Source organism: Salvia hispanica, chromosome 2 (assembly GCF_029641045.1).
Source record: "Salvia hispanica isolate PSC_SH4W2 chromosome 2, Shi_PSC_v1, whole genome shotgun sequence".
NCBI classification, from domain to species: domain Eukaryota; kingdom Viridiplantae; phylum Streptophyta; class Magnoliopsida; order Lamiales; family Lamiaceae; genus Salvia; species Salvia hispanica.
In genome coordinates, this window is record NC_142693.1 from 32,461,311 (window position 1) to 32,487,333 (window position 26,023).

Genomic DNA, 26,023 nt, shown 5'->3' on the forward strand with positions numbered 1-26,023 from the left:
GAGTACTACAATTTACTTTTATAAATATTCAATTTGCAAAGTATTAGTAAAATATACATATCTTATGTATCTAGTTGTTACTACTTGCTAAAAGCAGTGTCATTTGAATATAAATTTGAAGAATAGGGCAAAAAATTTGCCACGTTTATGGAAGGTAGATTTCGAACAAAACGATAAGAAAATACTATCTATCTATATCAAGTTGTGCCAATTGCAGCTGTCAATATTTATTGCCAATAAGTAATCAAAGTTGGATTCTCATCCAGACCTTTCCCTCTACAATAAAAATTTGACAAAACCCCCCAAATAAAAATAAAAATAAAAATAAAAATTAACAACATGAAATCTCCATCACTCCCATTGCTAACAAGATTGAAGCTTTTGCTATTGCATCTGACCGAATATATCTCTTCACGCGCCGACGGCACTATCAACCGCCGCCTCTTCAACCTCTTCCACCTCAAAACCTCGGCACCGGCGAAAAGATGCATAAACAATGTCCATGTCTCCACTTCCGACGTCGTGATCTACCCTTCCCGCAATCTCTGGCTCCGCCTCTTCACCCCTGCACGCGCCACCGGCCCGCTCCCCCTTATAGTGTACTTCCACGGAGGAGGATTCAATAAGTATGGCCCCGACACGATGTTTTTTGACGACATGTGCAGCCATCTGGCTGCACAAGTCCCTGCTGTCATTGCATCGGTAAACTACCGCCTTGCGCCCGAGCACAGGTGCCGAGGCCCGGCAGGGCGTGGCTGCCCGATCGACCCCGGGCAATTTTTTTCAAAATTTTTAAACTTTTTATTATTATTATTATGATAAAATAATTTTATAGGTTTTGAAATCCTAGTTCGGTCACTGTAGGTATCCCTGCCAATACGAGGACGGCTTTGATGCCCTCAAATTCATCGATCAACGACACAGCGACTTCATATATGTAAACACTGACGTCGGAAAATGTTTCATTGGCGGAGACAGTGCCGGGGCCAACATAGCCCATCACGTGGCGGTTAGAGCAGCTGAACAAGCCGGTCAGTTTAATAAACTAAGAATCGCCGGCATGTTGGCGCTGCAGCCTTTTTTTGGAGGCGAGGAACGGACGGAGTCAGAGCTGAGGCTGACGAAGGTGCCAGTGCTGAGTGTTCATGCAACGGATGCGTATTGGAGGGAATTTCTGCCGGAGGGTGCGGACAGGAACCACCCTGCGGCCCATGTGTTTGCCAGCGGAGATGAAGAATTTAGGAATCTTGATTTTCCGGTGAGTTTGGTGGTTGTCGGAGGGAATGATCCGCTGCGGGATTGGGACAGGAGATATGTGGAGTGGTTGAAGGGTTGCGGGAAGCGAGTGGTGGTGGCTGAGTATCCGGATGCGTTTCATGGATTCTATACATGCCCGGAATTGCCCGAGTTTAAATTGCTCGTTGATGACGTGGCGGATTTCGTGCAGGAACAAGTCAACTCAAGTTGAATTTGGTCAATCTGTGATTTGGATGCACACAAAGTATGTGGTATAACATTTCTTATATATGTAAAACAGAATATATCAATGTAAGAGAATATTATTCGTATCATGTAAGTTTGAATGAGAGAATAGTGTTTGTACACATCTAATATGAAGCTCTCCTTTCACAATTGTTGAATGGCATGGATTCTGTGTTTAATTTTTAGTATGAATCCTAAATTAACATTAAATTTATTTCATGAAAAACGAAGTAAACATGAATTAGCTTAGAGAAGTTTATTTACCAAACAGTACATTTATCATGCCGCGTTGGGTTCACCAAGTATGCCCTCGACTCCAAGGTCCCCGACCACCTCTGCAGCCATGTATGTAGATGCGCGAGTCCCTATAGTTGTCGCGTCTGTGAACTACGGCCTCGCCCCTGAGTTCAAGCACCCTAATCAGTACGATGATGGCTTTGATGTGCTCAAATTCATCGATGCACGATACTAAGACATTTTACCTGTGAATACGGACACTGGTAGAGGCTTCGTTGGAGGGGCCAGTTTAGGTGGGAACATAGCCCATCATGTGACACTTATATCAGTTGAGCAAGGTTGATAAAGTGAGGATTATCTGAGTGCTCGGACGGAGGTGGGGTTGACAAAGGAACCGGAGCGGATGGACAGATGTTGGAGGGACTTTCTACCGGAGTAGGGGGCGGACAGAGACCACCCTGCAGCCAACCTGTTTGGTAGAGGGGCTAACTATGCAACTCTAAGGAATCTTGACTTCCAAATTAATATGGAAGTTGTACGAGGGCGGATCGGATTAGGACAGATGATATGTTGAGTATCTTTCTGTTCATTGCTTGCTGGAACTGCCTGAGTTTGCTTTGTTACTTGATGATGTGACAAACTTGGACCAGGAACAAGTAAACTCCAATTGAATTTCACAAAGACTTGCAAAAATCTGCAGAATGTAATTGAACTTTAAATACAGGGAATAATGTGATACATGTATGAAGCTGTCATTGCTCAATTGGGAAACAATCATCTTGTTAGCATTTATAGGTTGCTGGAGATCGAACCTGATGCACGAACGGAATTGCTATCGAACAAAGTTGAGAATAACCAACACAACTCCTCCAAATTCACCTGCATCAGTTTCAACATTACCTAATCTACATTTAAAGCAAACAAAAGGCTGATCGAATTCATAGGGATATAACAAAAGTATTATTCACCTCAATGTGCTCTACAATTACAAGGCGCCCGATTGTGTAGAGAATGCAGATAAAATAGCGATTTCATACCCAAAATCTTTCACCAAGGGGGTGAGCTTCTCATCAAGAAACTTGTAAATCTCCTTCAGTTCAGGATGAGCTCCATCACGCACCAAAAACACATGAGTCTTGCCATTAACTTCAATTTGACTGAAACCGGGAACTTTTCTGACTTCTCTTTCCTTCATCTTCTTTCTTAACTGCGCAAACTTATCCCATTTCCCAGTTGCTGCATATAGATTAGACAATAGCACATATCCACCAGAGCAGGCTGGATCAAGCTCTATCAGTTCGTCACCTATATAATCAGCCACTCCGTCAGCGCCAAGCAATCTGCAACCACCAATCAAGGACTGAAGAACTGCACTATCACATTTATCAGGAGGCATCTCGTCTACCACTTTCACAGCCTCCTTAACAAGCCCTGCTCGCCCCAGGATGTCAACGAGGCAGGAGTAGTGCTCCGGTGTCGGTTCCAAGCCATAACCTCTCTTCATGGAGTCAAAAAGCATTCGACCTTTTTTGACGAAACCAGTATGGCTACAGGCTGACAAGACTCCCACAAATGTAACTACGTCTGGGCTGTGCCCTAATCGTAGCATCTGAGCAAATGCCTGCAAAGCCTGTATCCCATATCCGTGATTAGAATATGCTACTATGATTGCAGTCCAAGAGACAACATCCTTTGCATCAAGATTTTGGAAAGCAATTTGAGCCGAGATGACATCACCACTTCTATGATACATCGTAATCAAAGCATTAGCCACCGGAGTTAACATCTCAAACCCAAGGCGAGCAATGAGCCCGTGAGCTTGAACTACCCCCATCATACCTCCACAAGAAGTCAACAGGTTAGTAACACTCGACTCGTTCGGCCTAATGCCACTTTGAAGCATCAAATCAAAGTGGCGAAAGGCTTCATCCTCATGCCGGCCCTTGGAATAACCACCAATCATCGTATTCCAAGTGATGATGTCTCTTTTATACATCATGTTGAAAAGTTCCCTGGCCTCCTCCATACGGCCTTCCTCAGCATAGGCTGTGATCATTGCATTCCATGCTGCAGTATCCTTGTTAAGCATTTGGTCGAAGTATTCCCTTGCCAACTCAGTCATCCCATTTCTTGCAAGACCCGTGACCATGGTGGTCCAAGAAATAGCATTTCTCCATGGCATCGAATCAAACAGTTCCTTGGCTTCATCAACTCTATTCACATTCAAAAGCCCACTTATCATAATACTCCAAGCATACAAATTCTGCTCCGGCATCACACAAAAGAGTGAAAATGCTTCATCAACCCGATCAATCTCCACATATGCTTTAATCATTGAGGTCCACGCCACGGCATTCTTCAAAGGCATCCGATCAAAAGCATCTCGAGCTTCATCAACCAGCCCGTTTCGTGCAAACCCGTTAATCACACTTGTCCAAGTAACCACGTTTTTCTCTCTATCAGGCATTCTCCCAAAAAGCTTGACAGCATCATCAACTTCCCCTGATTCAAAGTATCCCGAGATCAAACTTGTCCACGAGAACGCATTTCTCTCAGGCATTTTATCAAACACCTCCTTCGCTCGATTCATTCTAGCGGCCTTTGCATATGCATCCACCATAGCAGAATCTGCCACAATGCTCCTCATCCCTTCAGGAATCTCAAAATAGACACTCTCAGCCTTGTGAAACTCATCGTGCTTTAGATAAATACTTATCATCGAAGCGTACGACACCTTGTCCCGTTCAGGCATTTCATCGAACAGTTTTCGCGCTCCTTTAACATTTCCTCGTCTACTCAATTCCCCTAATCGTACATTGTAGTCATAAATTGAGCTCGAGCTGGTCCTTTTGATGATTGAATTATACTCAGCTGGACGAATTTTCGAGAATCCGCTTCCAAAAAAGGTACTGCCTTGTGAATTTGTAATTGCAGAAGCGAAGGTTGTGTTTTTTCTCTTATAGATAGAGCTACGTTCCCAAACTACGACGACGTTTCGCGTCGTTAAAAGGAGTCTCCGTGATGCTCCGCCTCCGATCGCCGCCCGATGTCTGCAGAGACCGCGCATTTTTTTATTTGAATGGAAACTGTACAAACCCAATTTAATTTATAATTAATTTTATTTAAATTGATTAAACCGCCGCAAATTGAATTTTTTAAGATCCAAAAATTGAAATTCGATTTGGATATATATTATATATATACAGATGTAGAGAGAGAAGCAAAACACGATATCTATATATAGAGAGAGAAGCAAAACCTTGCGAAGAATTCTTCATTCATTCAGCTGAGGATGTCAGAGGCGTACGAGAGGGTGAGGGGCGGAAGGCTGGCGTTCAAGGGCGGCGAGCTCGCTACCCGCGAAAAGGCCATAGACAAGAAGAAAAAGAAGAAGAAGAACAAGAGCAAGCTCCAAGACGACGCCGCTGCTCCGTCCGAGGATCCGAGCATCAGCGTCGTGGATCAGGGCACGGACGCCGCCGATGTCTACACGATTGACCCGATGAAGAAGATGAAGTACGACGAGCTGTTCCCCGTCGAGACGAAGAAATTCGGGTACGACGCCGCCAAGGCCAAGGTGAAATCGGTCGAGGAAGCCCTAGATGATCGGGTGAAGAAGAAGGCTGATCGGTATTGTAAATGAAGTTTGATTATGATTTTGATGTAGCTGTGTTTGGCACTGGATTCGATTGGGTTTATGTACTGTTTGATTATGAATAGAAGTTGTTGATTTCTGTTTCGACTTCTTGCTGTTTTTCAATTTTTCTGATGTTAATCGGCAAAATTAGGGTTTTTGTTTTTTGCATTCTGTTATTGTGTTTTGATGCTTTAGCTATGGAGAATATGGAAACTGACTTATAATATTTGGGGATTTGGGGGAAATTGCTTGATTTGAGGGCTTTTAGTGGAAAATTTATGCTCTTAGCTACTGATTGTATTTCTCTGCATCATATTATAGCTATATTGAGAATGAATGAATGAATCTATATTGTATTTCTACAATTGCATGTTGTAGAATTTGTTTTCCACAGAAATCGAGGCTTTTGCACGATTTGCCCTATGTAAGTTTGCAGCTGTGCTAAATTGGAAGAGAATTTTGATGATAGAATAGATAGGCTTGGTTTGAAACTGCATACTGCAGTAGTGAGGGAAAACATGATGTGAATTGGTTGATCAGCTGAGCTTATTGACTTCTATGGGTAGTTTTTCTTTGAATTTTGTTGTGGCTGTGTTCTTGAGATAGAATTTTGTGTTATTGCTTCTTGCAGACCAAAGGAATGCCTAAAGATGTTTTGGCATCTTCTTTGGGTGATGTTTGCACTGGTCTTTTCGATGTTACATGTGATGATTTACCACAGATGCATCTTTTTCATGTGGGTTTTTGTGATCGAAGTGTATCACATATCTGGAAGGCCTTGTACATCTTGAGGCTGAGGTTCCTTTCTGCAGCAATTACTTGATTTTTGAGCTTAATCTATTGATGTGTTATGTCTCAGATTAAATTTTTCTGTAGTATAGCGAGAGTGATAAATTCCATAGATTACTGAGTGCCTAACCTGAAACGTTTTCATTCAAGATTTACATCAGCTGTTATTTTTACATAATGACAGCGTTCGTTTTTGCATAGGCAGATTTGTATCGAATCTATGAAGCAGTCTTTACTTAATGTATACTCTATGCATGCACACGACATTGTTTTTTTGTAAATTGAGAGTAAAAAGGCAGGATTCACGAATCGCAGTTGAAGGTAAATCGAGCAAAGCCAAGTGATGTATTGCTGCTTTGATCTTCTGTTTCTAAGGAGAAACTTCAAGTATGGTGCAGTTATACATATTTACATTTGAACCTTCTTTCCCAGTTCCATAGACACAGATCCTAACATTTCTTCCTCTTCTTGTTGCTCCAGCGTTTCATAGAGAGGACAATTTCTGGTTTCAGGAAGCCACAAGCTCAAAAAGCCACTGATTATGGACAGCACCCCGAATACGAGGAAAGAGAGAGATGGGCTTGATCTCCCAAACACAACCAGCAGAGGAGAAATTGAGGCCCCCAGCATCAATGACTGCCTCAGCATGGAAACACAGAAGTTCCTCACGTTTGTAGGGAATAGCTCTACGCAGTAGATATACAGCACATCGAATGCAGTCGAAGCTGCCATGAAACCAGTTGCCTCGATCATCAGTTGAGGTAAGCTTCCTCTTTTTCTCTTGTCTCCTGTTCTTGAGAAAAACATGCAGAGGATGCAGGAAATTCCGGTTAGAAAAGCTGACGTGGAGAAGAGCATGCGGCGGTTTGTAAAGGCGAGCAGCACACTGCCTATGAAAACAGCTGGGATCTCCATCATTGCGTTTATGACAACAGTAAAGTAGAGGTTGAAATTAAGGTTTTCAACATTGAGTTGAACACCATAGTATACAAAACCAATCCCAAAACCCGTGAGCATAACCATTGTCATCCTTCTCACAGCCCATCTAGTATTCCACAGTCTCTCAATAGGCGAGGCGTTATTTTCTCCTTTGCACGAAGTCATTGTCTCATTAGTGGACGTTGGCTTCAGGAGGCACAGATTCGGAGGCAACTCTCTTCCATTCATTCCTGCATATCTTCTCAACACATCAAGAGCTTCTTCGCTTCTTCCCCTCACGAGTAGCCACCTCGGAGACTCTGCTACAAAGGGCGTTAGTATGAAGATCGAGTAAAAAAGTGGAAGGATTGAAATAATCCTGTACAAAGTTCTCCAACAATTTCTGGTCGGATAAGCAATCAAGGGGATAGAAAGAAACCCTGCTGCAAAGAAGAAAAATCCAAACTGGCCAACTTGGCCGCGCCATTTCCGGCCAATGGTCTCTGTCGAGAGCACCAAGCAGCATATCCCGATGCCTGCTCGGGAAAATCCATTTGCAAAACGGAGAAGAGAGTAAACCCATATGTTTGGGGAGAAGGAAGTCAGGAAAATGGTAGCAGCTGTTAGGAGACATGAAGCAAGCACTGCTCTTTTCCGGCCTAAGTGTCCATCCGCCAGGCGGCCGAACACTGCAGAGCCTGTCAACGCATAAGGTAAAACTCACTCAGAAAAACTAAAATAACCCTTTTCTTGATGCATGATGTCATAACATTATCAAATCTCTTTTTAGCAGTGTTGAGTTGAGACAAACCTATGAGGGAACCGAGGAAGTAAACCGAAGTAGGCAGAGCAGCGAGAAATCTACGGTCACACACCAGCCCCCATTCAGCAATGGTGGAGCTTGTATTGCCACCACTCCATTCCCAAGTCCCGGGCTTCATCCCACAAACAGAAGCAGCCGTCGTGCCACTGCATTTGTGGCCAATGCAACGCCACGACTGCGGCTGAGCATCTGTGAAGATGGTGACAAGGGTGCAGTGTGAATCAAATATCCGAGCGATGGACACCAAGGTGACCTGCACAAGCTGTGAGAATCCGAACGATCCCACGTATTCCTCCACCACCTCATCCACTGTAAGCTGCAGCTTGTCCCCTACTCCATTTTGCTTTCCCACGAGTTGGTGTTTTTCCTCATCCATTTCAGACAAGAATGTGTGTGTATGTCAGTGTTGTCTGATTCTTGAAAAGGGCCTTCTTATAACAGTGGAGATGAGGATAATTGCCATTTGCCAGTGACTATATTTCCATTATGTTTGGGGTTTGGATCACATATGGCTGATGTTTAGTGGGTTCTTTTCTTGATGTGTTATTCCACTAAAGAAAAAAGGTAGCATTTTTATTCCAAGAAGGTGATAATCTGAGTAAGGCAGATTAGTTATGTTAGTGTTATTGTCATTATGCTTTTTAGTTCAGTGCAATAACTAATGACATAGAACTGCATTATTTATTATAAACTTGTGTCCAAGATTCAATATTGAATTAATCCAATCAAATTTCTACACTATGTGATGAGATAGTAGAGCTAGAAAGATAATTGGAGAAGCTCCGGGATGACGATCCTATATTCTCACATTATATTTCTCAATTTTTTGTATTGTATTGTTTCACTGTAATTGAATCATTTTTAATAACAAAAATGAACATGTTTAATTTGACATGTTTGATTTTTCTTACTTATCATACTTTATTCCCAATTCAATTATCTATTTTATTTTTTCTTCTATTTTATGGTCTCTCTATTTATTTAATTCTAAAAATCACATTCTTAAAAAACGTATTATGCCCAAAAAAATGCATCACTTCCGTTGAGAACGAAATGAGTAATACTATATTCGTCCCGTAAAAATATGTGCACTTTCTATTTTCGTCCGTTTCACAAAAATGTGTATTCCATTTTTGAAAAGTTATATCAATTTAATAATATAGGTAGTAGGTACTATCATGAACTATAACTGCCCATGAACTTTTACAAAAGTTTGGTTTTTTTCGTGAACTTTAAATGTTGCATAAAAAATCATGAACTTTACTCTCGTGTGCCGATTTCTTGAGTCGGGTATTCCGGCTAAGCAGTGTGATGATGTTGGCATTTATGCTGACATGGACGATGATTTGGATGCTTAGTGTGTTTATTTTCATTCCACTCTTCTTCCTCCTCGTTTACCCAAACCCTAATTTTTTTTTTTTAAAAAAGAAAGATCTCCTTCCTTATTCCAGCGCCGCCACCACCACCTCCGGCGCCGCCGTCGTCCGCCGCTCCGGCGCACCACCTGCTCCTTCATTTCTTCTCTTTCTCTCTCTTCTTTCTCTCTCTTCTTTCACTCTCTTTCCACTTCCTTATCTCTCCCACTCTCAGTCTCTTCGCGCCGCCGCCGCTATGGGAGTGGCGACGCCCTCTGTCCGTTCCTCTCGCTGCTCCGCCCCCATCATCACCATCCACCGCCGACTGCCCCAATTCATCTCCCTAGTGGCGGCGGCGACGCTCCGTCGCCCTCCGTCGCTTCCCCTCGCTGCTCCGCCCCCATCATCACCATCCACCGTCGACCGCCCCAATTCATCTCCCCCATCCAATTCACGTCCCAATTCATCTCCGCCTACTGTCCCCTCTCTCCCTTTGCCTCTCATCTCCAAATTTTTAATTTTTTTTCTCAACAAACACAAAACAACGTCGTTTTGTGTCCCGGCTGCCTAGTCATGCTTCCGGCTGCCACATAAGATAAGTTTATGCCGGAAAATTTCAGGGTCGGGTCATTCGGGAAATTTGTACAACCCGGCAAAGTTCGTGATTTTTCATGCAACTTTTAAAGTTCACTAAGTTCACGGGAAATTCCAGACTTTTGTAAAAGTTCATGATTTTAGAGGCAGTTTATCCTAATTTTAACTACCATTCTCCTTATCTCTCTTATATTTATTATACGATTCTTCTCTTCTCTTTTACTTTACCAATTTGTCTTAATTTTTGTATATAAGCCTATATTTTTATGGGACAGAGGGAGAAAATAATTGGGCCACAGGCACTTATTTTCGAGCTATTTCAGTCTCATGCTAAACATTTTTTTTTATTTTAGTAATAATTTTCGATTTATAACCTTTTTTATGACCATTGGAGCCGGTGTATTGCTTTCGGGCTTTTTGACATCCCTTAATGTGGGCTTAATGCAGTGGGCCTCGTGATCATGTCGCATTGATTGCTCAGTTACTACCAATGGGCCTTAAGAAATTGGGCCCATATTGCATCAGGAATTACTCCATATTAATACGCACTAGTGTTGCCACCCGTGCTATGCACGGGACAAAAGATTTTCAAAAATAATAAAGATATATTTACAGTTTAATAGATTAAAATAAAGATATATTAACAATAACATAAAAATATATTTCTCTAAAGAATATGAATTAATTCAAAAATAATATTAATAAAATTATAAACAATTAAAAGCATTATAAACAACAACAAACATATTATTGAATTATACAATATGCTCTCGACTCATTGTAATGAAACATTTCATATTCAGCATACTATTGAAACAATTTTAATATCAATTATACTTATAGGTGTAGTAACATAAATAAAAAATAACAAAAAAGGACATGCGTGAAATAAATAGAATAAGATATACAAATAAAGGAAAATGTATTCTTAAATACAATAAAAAAGAGAGAAAATTATTTGAACGAATAAATTCATTGTCATCAAAATTAAATTCAATACATGATAATATTCATAAACATAATATTTTGAAAAGCAAAAAAAAAATATAACTCAAAGTCATAAAAAACATTATCTTATCTGGTAGAAATAAATAAAATCAACTCAATTATAACTAATGATACAAATTGTAAACAATTAAAAAAATTACTTTATACAAAAAGAATAATGATTCCTAGTACTATTAAAACCCGTGCCAAACTTAAATGAAACTTTTAAAGTGGATGAAGAGAGTATTAATTATACTTGAAAACCCTCCATTATGATAGTTGGCATGTTTCCCTCGGGAATGCCTGTGTCATGTAAGTATTTTCTAAAATAAATTTTGAATTATAAAGTAAAAAGTTTTAAATTTGTATAAATATTAGTACAATGAATTTGTAACGGTTATGCTAATTAATACCTCCGTTCTTGATAAGTATGAACTATTTCCTTTTAAGTTCGTTCCTGAAAAGTATGAACTTTTTAATTTTGAAAATTCATTTATATCTGATGAGGTGTGACGCATTCTCCACTAACAATAATTTAAAAGGTTTTTTTTCCTATCTCTCTCTTACTTTTCCAGTTATGCATTAAAACCTGTGCCGAACAAAATGTTCATACTTTTTGGGAAAGGATGGATATTAATAAACATCATAGGCATATCATTATGAATATTATAATAAAATTACCTCAAAAAACTTTATAATAATAGTATTAAAGAATACTAAATTACATTTACAACCTAGCTAATAATTAATACTCCATCATACTACTGCATACTTACTATCCTATGTGCATATAAAAAATCTCAAAATGAAATTAACGGTAGAATCTGAAATAAAAAGTTTTTTGGTACTGCAAAGCGTTAAGTAGCATTAATATTGGTGATAAGGGTATTTATGTAAAATGAGTAACGTTTCGATTTTCAAATGTATAATTATATTATCGCCTTTCTTCCTATTTAATTTCCTACATCAGGTTCTAATATATAAATCAAAATTTGAAAAGAAAAGATTTTGTGAAAATTAATTGGAAGTGGAAGGTTTTCCAGAAAATTAACTATTGGAATACAAAACTTTAAACATTAAAATTAATACTTGGTTTATTCAGATCTTTCATAATTAATTAAATTATAAGTCCTATGTTTTAGCACACATTAATGCCATTAATATTTTATACCTCTTTCAACTTCTTTTCCCTCTATAAATTTGTATTATGAATTATATTATCTCAGATATGAAATATATATAAAAATTTATTTATGAATATAAATAATTATAATCACTAAAATTAATACTTGGTTTTATTAAGATATTCTATAATTAATTAAATTCTAAGCCCTATCTTCTAGCACACATTAATGATGTTGTTATTTTATACAGTACCTCTTTCAACTTCTTTCCCCTCTATAAATTTTTATTTATAAATTAAATCTATATAAATAATTTAATTAAGAATATAAATAATTTTAACATATTTACTTAAATTATATGCTTAAATAAAAACAATTAATTTAAAAAATGTATACAGTTACATGATATAGCCTGTAAAACACAATAAAAATTCTAACTAATTAAAAAATATTCAATTATAAAATTCTGTATTATTAAAAGCCCAAATTCTAAAAATTTAATACACTCAAGCCCAAACTAATAATGTGTATACGTACAATTTCAATTTTCTTCTACAGCTAATAGCCTAATAGTCTAATACCCTATGCTAAAGTAGCGCAAGGCCGCCTCACACACCTCGACGGCGAGAAACGCCAACGCCTTCCTCTATTCCCTCATTTCCTTCTTTCTCCCCTCAAATCGGTGGAACCCGCTGAACACCTGCTTTCCACCGCCGCCGGGCACCTTCTCTTCTCGACTCCGCCGGCCCACTAAACAACAGTCTCCACGCCACCGCAGCCGGGCTCACCATCGTGCTAAACACCAGCTTCCGGCGGCCTCACCCGCCAGCTCCCTCATTTCCCGACTCCTGGCACTTTTCTCTTTTCCTCTCCCCTTTTTCTTATTCTCTAGCGGGTAAAGATCGGATCTTTGAATGAATCCGGCGCTGCCGCTGTACTTCTCTCTCTCCTTTCTCTTCTTTTTCGTCTTCTCAACTTTCCTCCCATCTTTCTGGTTCCGGATCCCTCGTATCCTCTCGGCCAGCCGCCGCATTTCTGCTACCCCCGTCTCCCTCAGCCTGCCGCCCTCTCGTCGGAGCTGTCGCCGGATTCCAAGCACCCTGCTATGCTGCAATCAAAATTCAGAAAATCAGTCCACAAAAATGCAGATTCAATTAATGTTGTGCCTATATAAATGTCTTAAACTTCTTGTAGAAGCCAATTTTTTTCTACATTTCATTGGACCAATTTTTATCCAATAATAGTTGCCTTTTAGTTGCCCAATAGATAGTTTTCCCGCTCAAAAGTGTGCCACATAGACTTCCAAAAAACTGTCCCTTTAGATATTGATAGATTATACATCTCTTTTATAGTGAAAAAGAGAAAATAAAGGAGGATTAGAAATAGATACTATTTGATGATTTAAAAAAAAATTACTCAATATCAGTAAAACAAGGAGTGTCAATCTCATATTTTATCTTACAATTGTTGGATAACATATCTGTTTTATATCGATCAAAGTTAATTCATGAATCCATAATGCACCCATAAATAAAACCTATCGTAACTACTAACAAGACTTTTACTTCTAAGTTTGGGCTTACTGATCGTAACTTTATTATAATATTTTTGGAGACATCTCCAAACTTCCATTTTTGGATTTGTGCCACGCATCATAGACCGCACCAAAATTGGATATATAGAATAATAATTGACTAATGGAAGTACAGAGAATGATCCATTGCTAACTACATCATTTAATTGCTAAATACAACTAATTTAAGGTTATAGGATTTTTGAAAACGTGTGGTCTACAATTTGTCATGTGTAATTTTCGTTTTTATTAATTAAATAAAAAAAGATAGTAAAAAAAACTTTAAATTAGGGTTTTGGATGAAAATGTCAATATAGTGTTCCGAAAATATCAACGCAATGCTTTGAGAATGTCAATACAATGCTTTAAGAATGTTAACTTATTGCTTATATTGACATTCTACATGTATTATATTGACATATTTTATATAGCATGTTGACATTTCTGCTGTACGAAAAAATTAAAAAAATTTGAATTATTTTTTCAAATTTTGACGTCGGAACATATGCATGTAGGATATCGTTGAAATCCTTATAAAATTATCTTTAATTTGATATATGTTATATGAATTTAAAGTTTTGAGATTTCTTTTAAAAGTTAGTTATAACTAATTTTGTAGTTAAATGACATTAATACCCCTATTGATAATTTTTGAAATTAATATTATGGCCTTATTGACCTTTTTTGTTGATCGTATTGAAATTTCGGGGTTAATGATCTAGGCCTTTAATTTGAATATCTAATGGCTATTATTTATTTGTAGTTAGCAATTAAGTATTGAGATAGCAATATAACACTCCTCTGGAATTATAAATGTATGATTATCAATTAAACGTGCGTGTGTCATAATGAGATTTTATTTTTAATTATTTTGTTTTTAATTACCAAGAGTATTTATCGGTGGCCTAGTGACTATTTTTCACGTCGATATGTAAACACCTCAATGGACAATAGGTGGAACAACTTGTCTAAAGATTTAAGATTGCTCTATACCCAAAAGCATGGATTGATCCCTGACCTTTAAATTAAGAATGCATTAGTCTCATACTACTCGACTGCACCAATTTTTATTTTTAGTTTTAATAGGGCTAGTTTCTTTTCTTATGGGATTTCAGTTCAAACTAGCTAGTTCGATCAAAAGTGTTAATTAATTAAATAGACTCTGATACAAAATACTAACGGTGAGATATTTTTAATGTAATCTTTATTCTTCCATTTGAAAAAATTTAAAAAGAAGAATAAATAATTAAATGTACGTATGATCTCTCTTCATATACGATATTTAATTTCAGCAATCATATCACCCAGGACCCCCACGACAAGATATTGGGCAAATTAATCACATATTGGGCAAATTAATCACATTTTATCTTCAATAGTTTATCCTTATCAATTCATGTCACAATAGTACACAATTGATTTTGAGATATTTACAACACATTAGACAATACGTTGACAGCTATACCTCAAAAGTATCTTTTTAATCAAATGCCCAAATTAACATACTACTATCACATTTACACAAAACTCTAGTCCCTACTCCCTACTCCCTAATTAGAATTTTTTTTAGTTTGTCCAAAAAATTTCTTTTCAGTGATCTTCATTTATCACTAATATTAATTCAAACTTTTTCTTTACAGTAGTTTATTTTATTAATTTTATATTAAAACTTATATTGATCACCATCAAAAAAATTTAAAATTTTACAATATAATACATACTTATTAAACATGACGTTGACTCGAAAGTATCTTCTAAGGTTTTAATCAAATACCCAAATTAACATACTAACACAAAACTATTAATATTCCTTCATTCCTACCACCACCAATAGTTCGAGTTTCCAATTTTACTTTATCAACAAAAATTAGTTTTAAATCATTTTTAATAGTACTTATTTATTTATATAACGTGGTGATCCTCATTTTCCACAAATATTAATTCATTATATTTTGTCTTTTATCTATTTTTATATTTGTTATATATTAAAATTCATATCAACGATCACCACCAAGACTTTTGATAATAGCCGGAGTAAATATAATAAAAATAGCATGGAAATCGAATAAATTATTAGTAGAACTCTAATACTCTTTTTAAAAAAAATATCCAATCCAAAAACCCCAGTTTTAATGGCCTACACATTCTGTGGATGAAAAATATATGGAGATTGCAATTTGCACCACATGAAGTGGATGAAAAAATCTACTTTATGTAGCACCACAAGATTATTATTTCAAAAAGAATTTTTATCTAGATAAATTACAAATAGTTCATTTTTGTTGAACATGAACCAATATCATCCACAAACATAAAAATTGACTAATATATATTATATTGAACAAGATTAGATTTTCCAACTCCCAACATAGCTCGAGAGAGCCAATGGATTTGCTCATTTAGATTCACAATAGCCAGCTTTCACTGCAAGATGACAACTTGGATTTTCAGATCTATTTTAAGCCACAAATTATAATATGTGCAATCAATAAAACTGTTGTGAAGGCTACCAAGATCATTATATCTGTCTCCCAACAAAGCAGAATTAAAAATTCTGAAAAGATTTGCTTGATTTATTAAAGTATAATATTTGATCAATTTAGGGCATGTGAGTAGTTGGGTGGTTGAATATCTTCCACAAATATCCTCACAAATGTTGCTGTCTATGAGATAAAGATATGGGGCCATGAGGCACGGACACGTGGCAGGGACCCATTTAATCTCAGCCACAAGAACTCAAAGCCAACACAAAGATCCTTTTCTACTCCTTCTCGATCATTCTATTGTTATTTTATTACCGAAAATTTCTATTTTAGTATTGTTAGATTTTTGGCAAAAAATGGCATAATCCTACGTGGCTTGCCTTGTTCCTATTTTATCTCTCTGATCTAAGTTCTCTCGCCCCTCATTTTTACACACCTCTCTCTCTCTATCTCTCCATTTTTAGGAGTAAAGTTGGAGTCTTTACTTTTCTTGAATCAATTTTTGTGTTTGCCCAGTTTTTGGTGCCATGGCTGCTGAACCTGAAGCTAAGGTCGGTTATTTTAATGAAATCCCATGTTATTATTGGTCTTTATTTCCTTTGAAATTAATCATTTATCTCCATTTATGCTTCTGTATTAGACTATTGTGGAATAAGGAATTAGTGAGATGCTTTGTTTTTTTGGTTATGTAGTAAGATTTCTGTTATCTCCAAATCTATTCACTTTTGCATGATCTTTCACCAGTAGCCAGTTGTGATATTCTAGAAGATTCTGAAATTGGATGATGTTGGGTTATTTATGGTAAATCAGATATCTGAGATTTATATACACATAATGAAGGAAGAAAGGCACTTCATTTACTCCAAGTTCTATCTTGATTTGTGTTTATCTGCTAGGAATTAGTCCTTGCATTTAGCTACTTTGTGAATGTTAAAATGATGGTTTGAGTTAATTGATTCATATCTCATTGAAAGGGGTAGAATCTGAGATACTAATGATGAGGATAAAAAGCAAACAATTGTCTAAAAGTAAACACCCTTTGTGTACAAACTGATTTTGAGAAGCTTTAGATAGCAGCTGTTAAATCTGTTTCTTGATTTGAAAGGAATGTTTTAGGCTAATTTTGCAGCATTTTGAATCATTTTCTTGAAAAATAAGAGGAATGGTTGTGGAAATGCCATATCAAACAGTGAGTGTTGTTGACAGCTATGCTTAACTGGTTTGCCTTTGATCCTCAGGATCAAACTCCCGGTGCTAGTCAGGACGCTTCAGGAGTTGTTAGCCCTCAGTCCACGGCCGCTGAAGCTAATAGAAACTCCTATGCACCTAAGGTTCCTATCCCCTTATGATGTTGTTGTCACTTGATTGGCATAGATTTGCAGCTCTTTATAATGTAGTTGTTCGTTTATCATGCGTACTAGGTGAGAAAACCCTACACCATCACGAAACAACGAGAGAGGTGGACTGAGGAGGAGCACCAGAGGTTTGTCGAAGCTCTCAAGCTCTATGGCCGTGCTTGGCGCCAAATAGAAGGTGAGTGTGGTGTAGGGTTGTTCCACGGTTGTCTTCAAACTGTCGTTTAAGTATAAAGATCCTTTTCCGATGAGATTTTGTGGTTGTGCAGAGCACGTGGGGAGCAAGACGGCCATCCAAATCCGGAGCCATGCCCAAAAGTTCTTCGCCAAGGTCACTAGGGATTCATCTGTTGATGCTGAGGGAACCTCGGATCCTATTGCAATCCCTCCTCCCCGGCCAAAAAAGAAGCCTTTGCACCCTTATCCTCGTAAAAATGTTGACCGAGCTAGTACAGAAGTGTCGGCCTCACATCAACAAGAAGTAATGAATGATGATGTTTTTGTTGCTAAAAGAGAGAACTACTCTCCTACTTCAGTTCTCTCAGCAATTGGCTCTGACATCTTAGAGTCCTCCTCGGTTGCTGATGTGCACAAGTCTCGACTCTCCCCTGCTTCGTGTGCCACGGATGCTTTTTCTGACAATGAAGAGGAGCGTGGCATCCGTTTACCAATGAAACCATCTATGGTATTCATCTCTGCTCATGCCACTAGATATCGTTTAATAAACTGATTCGGGTGCTAATATTTGCTCTCGTGTTTTGATCACCCAGAAGTTTGAACTGTTTCCGAAGGAGACAGATTCTACGTTGGATTCTCCATACACCACCGAGGCTCACACAAGCATCAAGCTCTTTGGAAAGACCTTTGTGGTAAGAGACACTCCAAAACAGCCTAATGAGGAGTCCGAGAGCTGTAGTGACAACGTTGCTAATGCAACCCCACCTCGTACTAACGTGGATAACATGTTTGCCCTGCCTTGGTATGCTTGGTACACTCATCCGGTATACACTTGCCCGTTGGCTCTTGAAAAAACGAACCAAACAGAGGATTCTTTGGTTGGTTCGAACAGTGGATCAACGAGCGGGTTGAATGGTGATGGCCGGAATATTGATGTTGTCGAGTCCTCAAGCCCTCAATCCCAAAAAGGTTTTGTTCCGTATAAGCGGTGTTTGGCAGAAAGGGACGATCAATCGTCCATGTCTCTTCGGGAGGGGCGAAGGGCGCGCGCGTGCTCATAGCATTGGCGCATTTTAGGTGTAGCCTCGTCTCGTTTAACTCTTTAACCGAAAGCCTAAACCCTAAACGTGGAGATGAATATGATGATGCTGAGTAGAACTGGACTTGATCAAGCGATTTTCTTTTCGAGTTGTGTTTTCAGATTCTGTTGTTTTCATTTTTATATTATGGGTAAATGAATATAAATTTAAAGGCTGCTTCGCGAAGGTCTCAAACTCCAGATATTTGGCCTCACGCTGTTTTCATTTTTGTAATATGGGACAGATGAATTTGCTGCAAAGGCAGTTTTTTTTTTGTTTCTTTATTTGTAATGATTTTATCAATAAAAGTGATGGTTACTGAATTTATGACGAATTTCTGAAAAAAATTGAAATCTGATTTCAATTTTAAATCCCAATCACAAATTTAATTTCTGTAATTTCGAAAATTAAAAAATATGCTATTTATAAGCCCAGTAGAATCCAAATCAAAATCTGCTAAAAACCGAGTAGATGTTGGCCCACTTAATATTTACAAGGCCAAACATACGGCCCAAATAAAACTCTAATTTTCTTTGTAAGAGAAATTTTCAAGGTCTGATGTAAGCAAGACATTTAATTTACTTTATTTTAGTCTAAATTTATAAAAAATAGTAATATCCGCACTACATAAAATAAAAGTTAATATTTATATAACAACATTAGATAATAAATAATACTCCATAAATTTAGATATCATAAATTAGAAAAGTAAACCTAAGAGAATAATTTTATTTGTGAAATTGCTGAGATTAGTAAGAATAGATAATTATCATAGAATTAGAAGATGTGTTATTATAACATTACATGTATTTTTATTTTCAACGAACCCTATAGGTAGATGCCATTGCACCTAGATTATCGTCGCAAAGGTGCATACTCTAAAATTGTTTAACTAGGACATAAAAGTAGCAACCAACATGTTTGATAAGTTAAGTAATACCAAGATAGAGAATTATATATGGATATTTCTAATTGTTTGATATCATAGTTAAGCTTAACTCAAAGCACAATATAAGACCAGGGCTCTATCTAATCTTACCAAAATTATAACATTAACCTTGTTTATGTATCCCACCAATTTGTCAAGTTAAGCCATGTTATTTAATATACAATACAAATTTAGATAATTTCTTTTCTATCAAACAACGGAAAAAAATCATATCTTTGCATATCTTGACATGAAGCCCGTATTTCTTATCTTGTTTTACATATCTTCTCATATTCCATCTTTTTTATCAAACGAGTGTATCAATGAAGTAGTTGCAACACTTGACAGAAACGTCTACTGAAGCAAATGCATCTTGGAACATTTCATGGTAAAATGTATACAGACAATTCGGAAGTAAAACCTTAACACAGTTTGGATTTTGATAATCCAATTATTCAGTGAGAACACTTAATAAATGAAAAACTAGGATCAAAATAATTGTCTTGGATTGGGGAGTCATGTTTTTTACTTTTTACTTAGTTTTTAGCCTCTCCATCTTGTTGTTTATGGAGTCTATATAGTGTTATTTGGTGAAAAAAAAGATAATTTGTCACAACATGATAACCGACGACATTTACAAATTAATGCATTTAATTGTGTAGAGTTAGTACATGATGCTGTTATGACTAATTTTTAACAAATTCAATACAAAATGCATCTATGGCTATTGCGAGTCCTATGACTAACTAGAACCAAGTTAATTTTATTAGCTAAGAGCATCTCCACCGGCAGACGTCCCGGTCGGACGTCGCGGAAGTCCGACCAGACGTCCGCCATTGTGAAGGAAAAGGTCGGACACGGACGTCCCGTGAGGACGTCGGATATCCTCGGATATCCGCGCGATGTCCGACCGGACGTCCGCTATTGTGGCGTTAGTCGGACGTCACGGTCGGACGTCCGAGTTAAAATTCAATTTTTTTTTAAACTCTATAAATACGGCTCGTTGAACTTCACTTAATTCCGTAAATTGAATAATTGTGAATTTAATTGCGGGAAGTCCTAGTGCAGGGGAAGTCCTAGTGATGTGGCAGTGGAATGGGAAGTCCTAGTGATGACGTGGCAGGAAGTTTTTGTGGGAATTCCTAGTGGAAGTCCTAGTGGGAAATCCGCCACCGGAGATGTTCTAAGCAAATCTCCTATCAAATACAAAATCTAATTCCTTTCAAAAGAAAGAATTGACAAAGAAAACTCAAGGAGCTTATATTATGCTCTACGACTTGATTACAGAAGATATGCTAAAATAATTTTGATATGGATAAAACTATATTGACCCCTTTATCTAACAATAATCTTGAGCCAAGGTGTGAAGGAAAGAAGTGATCTTACTGATTCTGCATGAAATGGATTCAGACTGTTACATTGCAGTTAATTGGATATAAATTTTGAGTGTCTACGAGTATAACACTACCTCTTTCGAAATACCAATCACCCTCAGCTTGTTGAATTGTCTATAATAAAAAAACAAAAAAATATCATAAAAATTGATTATTAAATTCGTGATATATTTCAAAATGTGAGTTCATTGTTTGAGAGATAAATGAAAATAAAATCATAAAACTTGCCTTATTTTGCAAAGTGGGTATTCCTTGCCAATAATGTTTGTAAATAAAATCATGCTCATAGCACGAAGTGAATAATAATCCTCTTGATGGATTATCATCTAGGTTTTCCAATGTTTTCAGAAACGTGGTCTGAAAATCTGAAATCAAATTCAAATGATTATGGAGGATATGATCAATCGAAAATTGTGAACTATAAATAGTTTTAATTGGAAATAGAAATAATAATAATAATAATAATAATAATAATAATAATAATAATAATAATAATAATAATAATAATAATAATAATAGTAGTAGTAGTAGTAGTAATAGTAATATATGATATCATTTCATCTGTAAGTTTGATATGACTCACATACCCTTTCCAACCAATAATCTTTGGACTCCACAATAAATGGATTCTTGACTTTGGAAATGAGCTCAATCTGCACAATGCAAAAATATGATTGAAGCCATAACTAAATGAAATCGGACAAACATACATACATATTCTTTTCCTTGGATAAGAAAAACTGATGAAAACAATTCCAATATCAAGAAGAAACTACCAAATTTGAAGAAATAACCAGCTTTATTTGAAGGAAACAAAGTGTAGTGATAATTATAGCATGATGAAGAGTAGAGCTTCCTGTCATTACAATTAATATACAGTTGAAGAACTACTTGCAGATGTGAATTACTTGAAATTCGCACGCACGGCGTGGAAGAACTACTTGAAATTCGCACGGTTACATGACACGTTTTTTGGTGTCACCGACATGTACCGCGGGAATAGCCATTTTTTACCATTTAAGAGGAAATCTCGTACCTAATTACCTACTACAAGACCATGAAATGTGTGGTTCGCATAAACCTAAAATGAGATTCGACGTGGTTTTATAATGTGGTATAGTATTAATGCGGAGAAGCAAAATAAAATAAAACCCTAACAAATCAAAATTTAACTGAAATCTAAACCAAATTCAATTCCTTTTGGTAATTTCCCAAACCAGACCTAAACTTACAATACTTCCATTCATACTCACCGTTAAGGTGTAATAAATGGGTATAAACAAGATTTTCACCTTAATTCTTCAACCCTTCCACTATCACAATTTAGGATCGTCGCCAACCCACTTGCCGAGTTTTCTACGAGTAAAGCCTGTCGACAAAATCACCAACACACTTGTTATGCCATGATTAAATGACAATTAATATTGTGTAATAATGTAATAGGTTAGAACAAATCATACATTTTCAGCATTACTCATTCCTTGAGTATTCATGAGCTCTTCAATTACAGATGTAAAGATTCTCCAGCCTTTTAGATGGAGTTTTGTTTCCTAAAAATAATTAAAAATTGTAATTATAACTAGTTTTTGACTATTTAATCTTATGAAACAAAGATAATTAAATTGTCATAAACATACCGGATTGGCGACTTCAACATCTGCCATAAATGATGCACCGTCACAGTACCGGATCTCAACAATATTCCAGTTATAAAAATCTGAAAAAAATCAACCAATTATGATGAAATTTATTGTTACAAGCAAATATTATAGGCAAACAGAGATAAAATTTTATAATAACTCAACCACATACAAACATAGAATTCATTCATGTAAACTCAACTATTTAATTTATATATAGATGTGATTTCTTATTACCAGGATTTATTGTTTTGTTTGGACTTTGGAAAGTACCCAAAGGTAAATATACAAGAGGAGGATTTTTGTTGGACCCTAATATTGAGTCGCTTTTATTGAGACATCCTTCCTTTGTAGAACACCATGCTCCTCCCTACTATGAAAAATGTCAATCTCTAATTAGTTAAACTAATCAAATAACACAACTAAAATATCATAGCATACACATATATGTAGGAAAAAAAACAGATTAAGATGAAATATTTAGGGCACATATGATACTCTCTTATATACTAGTATTAGTTTGAGGGCTGACCGGTATATAAATCATCCAACTATTGATTCCATCTCCGAATCCCTTGGAAAAATAGTAGCCTCCAGGGGTTCTATCCAAGCAGACGGTGCAATTATATTGTTTTATCATCAAATCATAACTAAAATACTAGAATTAGTAATAAATAAATTATTGGAAAGTAGACATTTAACCTGCCCTTTTATTATGGCATCTGCTCTGAACGTGATATTTAGTTCTTGGGCAGCGTTTTGACCGTCCACTTGAGATACGATGAAGACGAGCACATAAAGTATAGTTTTGAACCATATGGGACTGTCTTGGTTGTGGCTAATGCTACCCATCTTTCATGAAAAAAAACTTAGTTAAATTATCTGATAGCATATCATATGGAGTACTATTAAGTTAATAGTATAGTAAAATTTGCAGAAATAACCAGCTAATTTATTAGAAGAAAACAAACTGTAGTGGTAAAAATATTCATTAAAAATAATACTCTAGAAGTTGAATTTGAAGGAAATAACACGAATAATCAAATTTTGCAACTAACTTGTGGAGAGAGAATGTACATGGAGAATAGCAAAAATAGTACTCGTTATGTTAGAATAAATCATACATTTTTAGCATTGCTAATTCCTTGAGTACTCATGAGCTCTTCAATTACAAAAGAGAAGATTCTCTGGCCTCTTAGATAGAGTTTTGTTTCCTAGAAATAATAAAAATTGTAATTATAACTAGGGTTATAGCATGATGAAGAGTAGATCTCATTTCAATTAACATACAGTTGAGGTGGAAATAAGGTGCCGTGGAAGAACTACTTGAAATTTGCACGGTGCGAATTTCAAGTTATTTTTAAATGACACGTTTTTTGGCGTCACCGACATTTACTGCGGGAATAGCCATTTTTCACTGTTTAAGAGGAAATCTCGTACATAATTACCTACAACAGGACCATGAATTGCGTGGTTCGCATAAACCTAAAATGAGATTCGACGTGATTTTATAATGTGGTATAGTATTAATGCAAAGAAGCAAAATAAAATGAAACCCTAACAAATCAAAATTTAACTGAAATCTAAACCAATTTCAATTCCTTTTGGTCAATTTCCCAAATCAAACCTAAACTTACAATACTTCCATTCATACTCATCGTAAAGGTGTAATAGATGGGTATAAACAAGATTTTCACCTTAATTTTCAAATATTCAAGTTTGACTTCAAAATTCCTATTTAGTAGAGATACAAGAGGTACAAAGTGAGAAAAGGTTTGCAGGGCAAAGGTTGAGGCGGCACGACGGTTTTCTAGCGAGATGAAGGGAGGAGACGGCGGTAGCTTGGTGTAACTGGCTACGAAGGTGATTTGAGTAGAATGAAGGGAAGAATGAGTACTATGGCAAACACATTAAAATCATTCAGATAAATCTCAGTATAATAAAAAAAATAGTAATACTTCATTTATCCTTCTTTAAATAAAAATATTATTTAAAAAGTGGGAAAAAATTTTACCGATAGACAATACATCGGTAATTACTGAGGGATTACGTTCCATCGGTAATATTGTCAATATATTGCTCTTTTTTTTTATAGCGACATGGATTTGTTTTGAACAATTTAGATTATAAAAATGATCACATGTAAAATTGATAAAGTGAAAAAAAGTTAGAAAAAAATGATTAGTAGTATTAGTGATAGAATTGAAATCAAGATAAACTTTCAATAGAACCGTGCGGTTCTATAATGCGAATAGCTATTTTCATAGATATAAAAATTGTAATTATAACTAGTTTTTGACTATTTAATCTTACGAAGCAAAATAATTTAATTATCATAGACATACCGGATCGATGGCTTCAACATTTGCCATAAATGATGCTCCGTCACTGTATCGGATATCAACCATATTCCAGTTATAAAAATCTGAAACAATAAATTAACCACTTATTATGAATATTTAAATGTAATAATTGTTTCAAGTAAATATTACTCCCTCCGTCCCTGATAATTTGGGTCACTTTGACTAGGCATGGTTTTAAGAATTGTAATGAAAAGTGGGTTGAAAATGTTAGTGGAATGTGGGTCCTACCTTTATATATTAGTTTTATAATAAAATATAAGTATGAATGAGTCAGTGGAATATGAGGTCCACTACCAAAAATGATAAAAGTGAAATGGACAAATTATGTGGGATGGACCGAAAAAGAAACTGAGACGAATTATCCAGAACAGAGGGAATATAGTATATGCAAACAGAGATAATATCTCAGTCACATACAAACATAGCATTAAATCATATAAACTCAACGAATTAATTCATATGCAAGTGTGATTCCTTATAACCTGGATTTATATTTTTGTTTTGACTTTGGAAAGCACGTAGAGCTTTAGGAGTAGCATTTTTGTTGGATCCTAAAGCATCGTCGTGGCTTCTTTTGAGACAGTCTTCCTTTGACGATCACCATCCTCCTCCCTAATATGAAAAATCTCAAACTAATTAGTTAATTAAACTAATTAAACAAAACTACTAAAATACTATCATACATGATTATTATTGTAACTAAAAAAGAATAGAGCAAGATGATTTATTAAGGGCACATATAATACTCTCTTATATGAGTAGATAAACCATCCATCTGTTGATTCCATCTCTGAATCCCTTGAAAAAATAGCATGCTCTAGGGGTTCCATCCAAACAGACTATACAATTAAATTGTTTATCCTTAAATCATATCTAGAAAAATAGGAGTAGTAATAAATAAATTCTTGGAAAGTAGTAGAACTTTTACTGGCCCTTTTGTTATGGCATCCGTAATGAATGTAACATTCAGTTTTTGGTCAGCGTTTTGACCATCAACTTGAGATACGATGAAGACGAGCACATAAAATATAATTTTGAACCATATGGAGATCGTGACTTGGTTGTGGCTACCCATCTTTCATGAA

General features: G+C 36.3%; 6 protein-coding genes and 1 pseudogene across 7 annotated transcripts; 4 read left to right on the forward strand and 3 right to left on the reverse strand.

Moving 5' to 3' along the window:
* Nucleotides 1-339: 339 nt before the first annotated feature.
* Nucleotides 340-1,632, forward strand: LOC125206150 (putative carboxylesterase 18). Its single transcript, XM_048105443.2, has 2 exons — nucleotides 340-731; nucleotides 865-1,632. The coding sequence occupies exons 1-2, from the start codon at nucleotides 340-342 to the stop codon at nucleotides 1,466-1,468; spliced, it is 996 nt and encodes a 331-aa protein (XP_047961400.1). The 3' UTR covers nucleotides 1,469-1,632.
* LOC125206144 (uncharacterized) lies at nucleotides 1,352-4,854 on the reverse strand. Its single transcript, XM_048105439.2, has 5 exons — nucleotides 2,688-4,854; nucleotides 2,532-2,598; nucleotides 1,965-2,413; nucleotides 1,747-1,883; nucleotides 1,352-1,479 (listed from the first exon to the last, which is right to left on the reverse strand). Exon 1 carries the CDS (start codon nucleotides 4,784-4,786, stop codon nucleotides 2,705-2,707), a length of 2,082 nt encoding a protein of 693 aa, XP_047961396.1. The 5' UTR covers nucleotides 4,787-4,854; the 3' UTR covers nucleotides 1,352-1,479; nucleotides 1,747-1,883; nucleotides 1,965-2,413; nucleotides 2,532-2,598; nucleotides 2,688-2,704.
* On the forward strand, nucleotides 1,613-2,390 carry LOC148932200 (putative carboxylesterase 18; annotated as a pseudogene).
* Nucleotides 4,855-4,925: 71 nt separating the features above from the next.
* Nucleotides 4,926-5,461, forward strand: LOC125206154 (uncharacterized). Its single transcript, XM_048105446.2, has one exon. It carries the CDS (start codon nucleotides 5,012-5,014, stop codon nucleotides 5,360-5,362), a length of 351 nt encoding a protein of 116 aa, XP_047961403.1. The 5' UTR covers nucleotides 4,926-5,011; the 3' UTR covers nucleotides 5,363-5,461.
* Nucleotides 5,462-6,460: 999 nt separating this feature from the next.
* Nucleotides 6,461-8,347, reverse strand: LOC148932201 (organic cation/carnitine transporter 1-like). Its single transcript, XM_089063988.1, has 2 exons — nucleotides 7,875-8,347; nucleotides 6,461-7,761 (listed from the first exon to the last, which is right to left on the reverse strand). The coding sequence occupies exons 1-2, from the start codon at nucleotides 8,260-8,262 to the stop codon at nucleotides 6,554-6,556; spliced, it is 1,596 nt and encodes a 531-aa protein (XP_088920114.1). The 5' UTR covers nucleotides 8,263-8,347; the 3' UTR covers nucleotides 6,461-6,553.
* A 7,693-nt stretch (nucleotides 8,348-16,040) lies between these two features.
* LOC125202040 (protein REVEILLE 1-like) lies at nucleotides 16,041-18,938 on the forward strand. 2 transcript variants are annotated; one of them, XM_048100352.2, is made up of 5 exons: nucleotides 16,041-16,553; nucleotides 17,241-17,333; nucleotides 17,424-17,535; nucleotides 17,627-18,042; nucleotides 18,128-18,938. In XM_048100352.2, exons 1-5 carry the CDS (start codon nucleotides 16,530-16,532, stop codon nucleotides 18,593-18,595), a joined length of 1,113 nt encoding a protein of 370 aa, XP_047956309.1. In that variant the 5' UTR covers nucleotides 16,041-16,529; the 3' UTR covers nucleotides 18,596-18,938. The 2 variants fall into 2 exon arrangements, with proteins under 2 accessions (XP_047956309.1, XP_088922333.1); XM_089066207.1 differs by lacking the exon at nucleotides 16,041-16,553 and having other exon boundaries at nucleotides 16,570-17,333.
* A 3,285-nt stretch (nucleotides 18,939-22,223) lies between these two features.
* LOC125192943 (pectin acetylesterase 8-like) lies at nucleotides 22,224-26,013 on the reverse strand. Its single transcript, XM_089065030.1, has 6 exons — nucleotides 25,866-26,013; nucleotides 23,108-23,196; nucleotides 22,813-22,945; nucleotides 22,573-22,652; nucleotides 22,396-22,485; nucleotides 22,224-22,304 (listed from the first exon to the last, which is right to left on the reverse strand). Exons 1-6 carry the CDS (start codon nucleotides 26,011-26,013, stop codon nucleotides 22,224-22,226), a joined length of 621 nt encoding a protein of 206 aa, XP_088921156.1.
* Nucleotides 26,014-26,023: the final 10 nt, after the last annotated feature.

What these genes read in the sequence shown, in the direction of transcription:
- LOC125192943 (XM_089065030.1), bottom strand. Translation starts at nt 26,013, where the DNA reads ATGGGTAGCCACAACCAAGTCACGATCTCCATATGGTTCAAAATTATA. An exon ending in TGCCATAACAAAAGGGCCAG is followed by an intron (nt 23,197 to 25,865) that starts TAAAAGTTCTAC and finishes AACAATATAATT; the next exon opens with GCACCGTCTGCTTGGATAGA. An exon ending in GAATGAGTAATGCTGAAAAT is followed by an intron (nt 22,305 to 22,395) that starts GTATGATTTGTT and finishes TTTTGTCGACAG; the next exon opens with GCTTTACTCGTAGAAAACTC.
- LOC125206154 (XM_048105446.2), top strand. Translation starts at nt 5,012, where the DNA reads ATGTCAGAGGCGTACGAGAGGGTGAGGGGCGGAAGGCTGGCGTTCAAG.
- LOC125206150 (XM_048105443.2), top strand. Translation starts at nt 340, where the DNA reads ATGAAATCTCCATCACTCCCATTGCTAACAAGATTGAAGCTTTTGCTA. An exon ending in CGCCTTGCGCCCGAGCACAG is followed by an intron (nt 732 to 864) that starts GTGCCGAGGCCC and finishes CGGTCACTGTAG; the next exon opens with GTATCCCTGCCAATACGAGG.
- LOC125206144 (XM_048105439.2), bottom strand. Translation starts at nt 4,786, where the DNA reads ATGCGCGGTCTCTGCAGACATCGGGCGGCGATCGGAGGCGGAGCATCA.
- LOC148932201 (XM_089063988.1), bottom strand. Translation starts at nt 8,262, where the DNA reads ATGGATGAGGAAAAACACCAACTCGTGGGAAAGCAAAATGGAGTAGGG. An exon ending in CTTCCTCGGTTCCCTCATAG is followed by an intron (nt 7,762 to 7,874) that starts GTTTGTCTCAAC and finishes ATGCGTTGACAG; the next exon opens with GCTCTGCAGTGTTCGGCCGC.
- LOC125202040 (XM_089066207.1), top strand. Translation starts at nt 17,211, where the DNA reads ATGCTTAACTGGTTTGCCTTTGATCCTCAGGATCAAACTCCCGGTGCT. An exon ending in TGCTTGGCGCCAAATAGAAG is followed by an intron (nt 17,536 to 17,626) that starts GTGAGTGTGGTG and finishes GTGGTTGTGCAG; the next exon opens with AGCACGTGGGGAGCAAGACG. An exon ending in TACCAATGAAACCATCTATG is followed by an intron (nt 18,043 to 18,127) that starts GTATTCATCTCT and finishes TTGATCACCCAG; the next exon opens with AAGTTTGAACTGTTTCCGAA.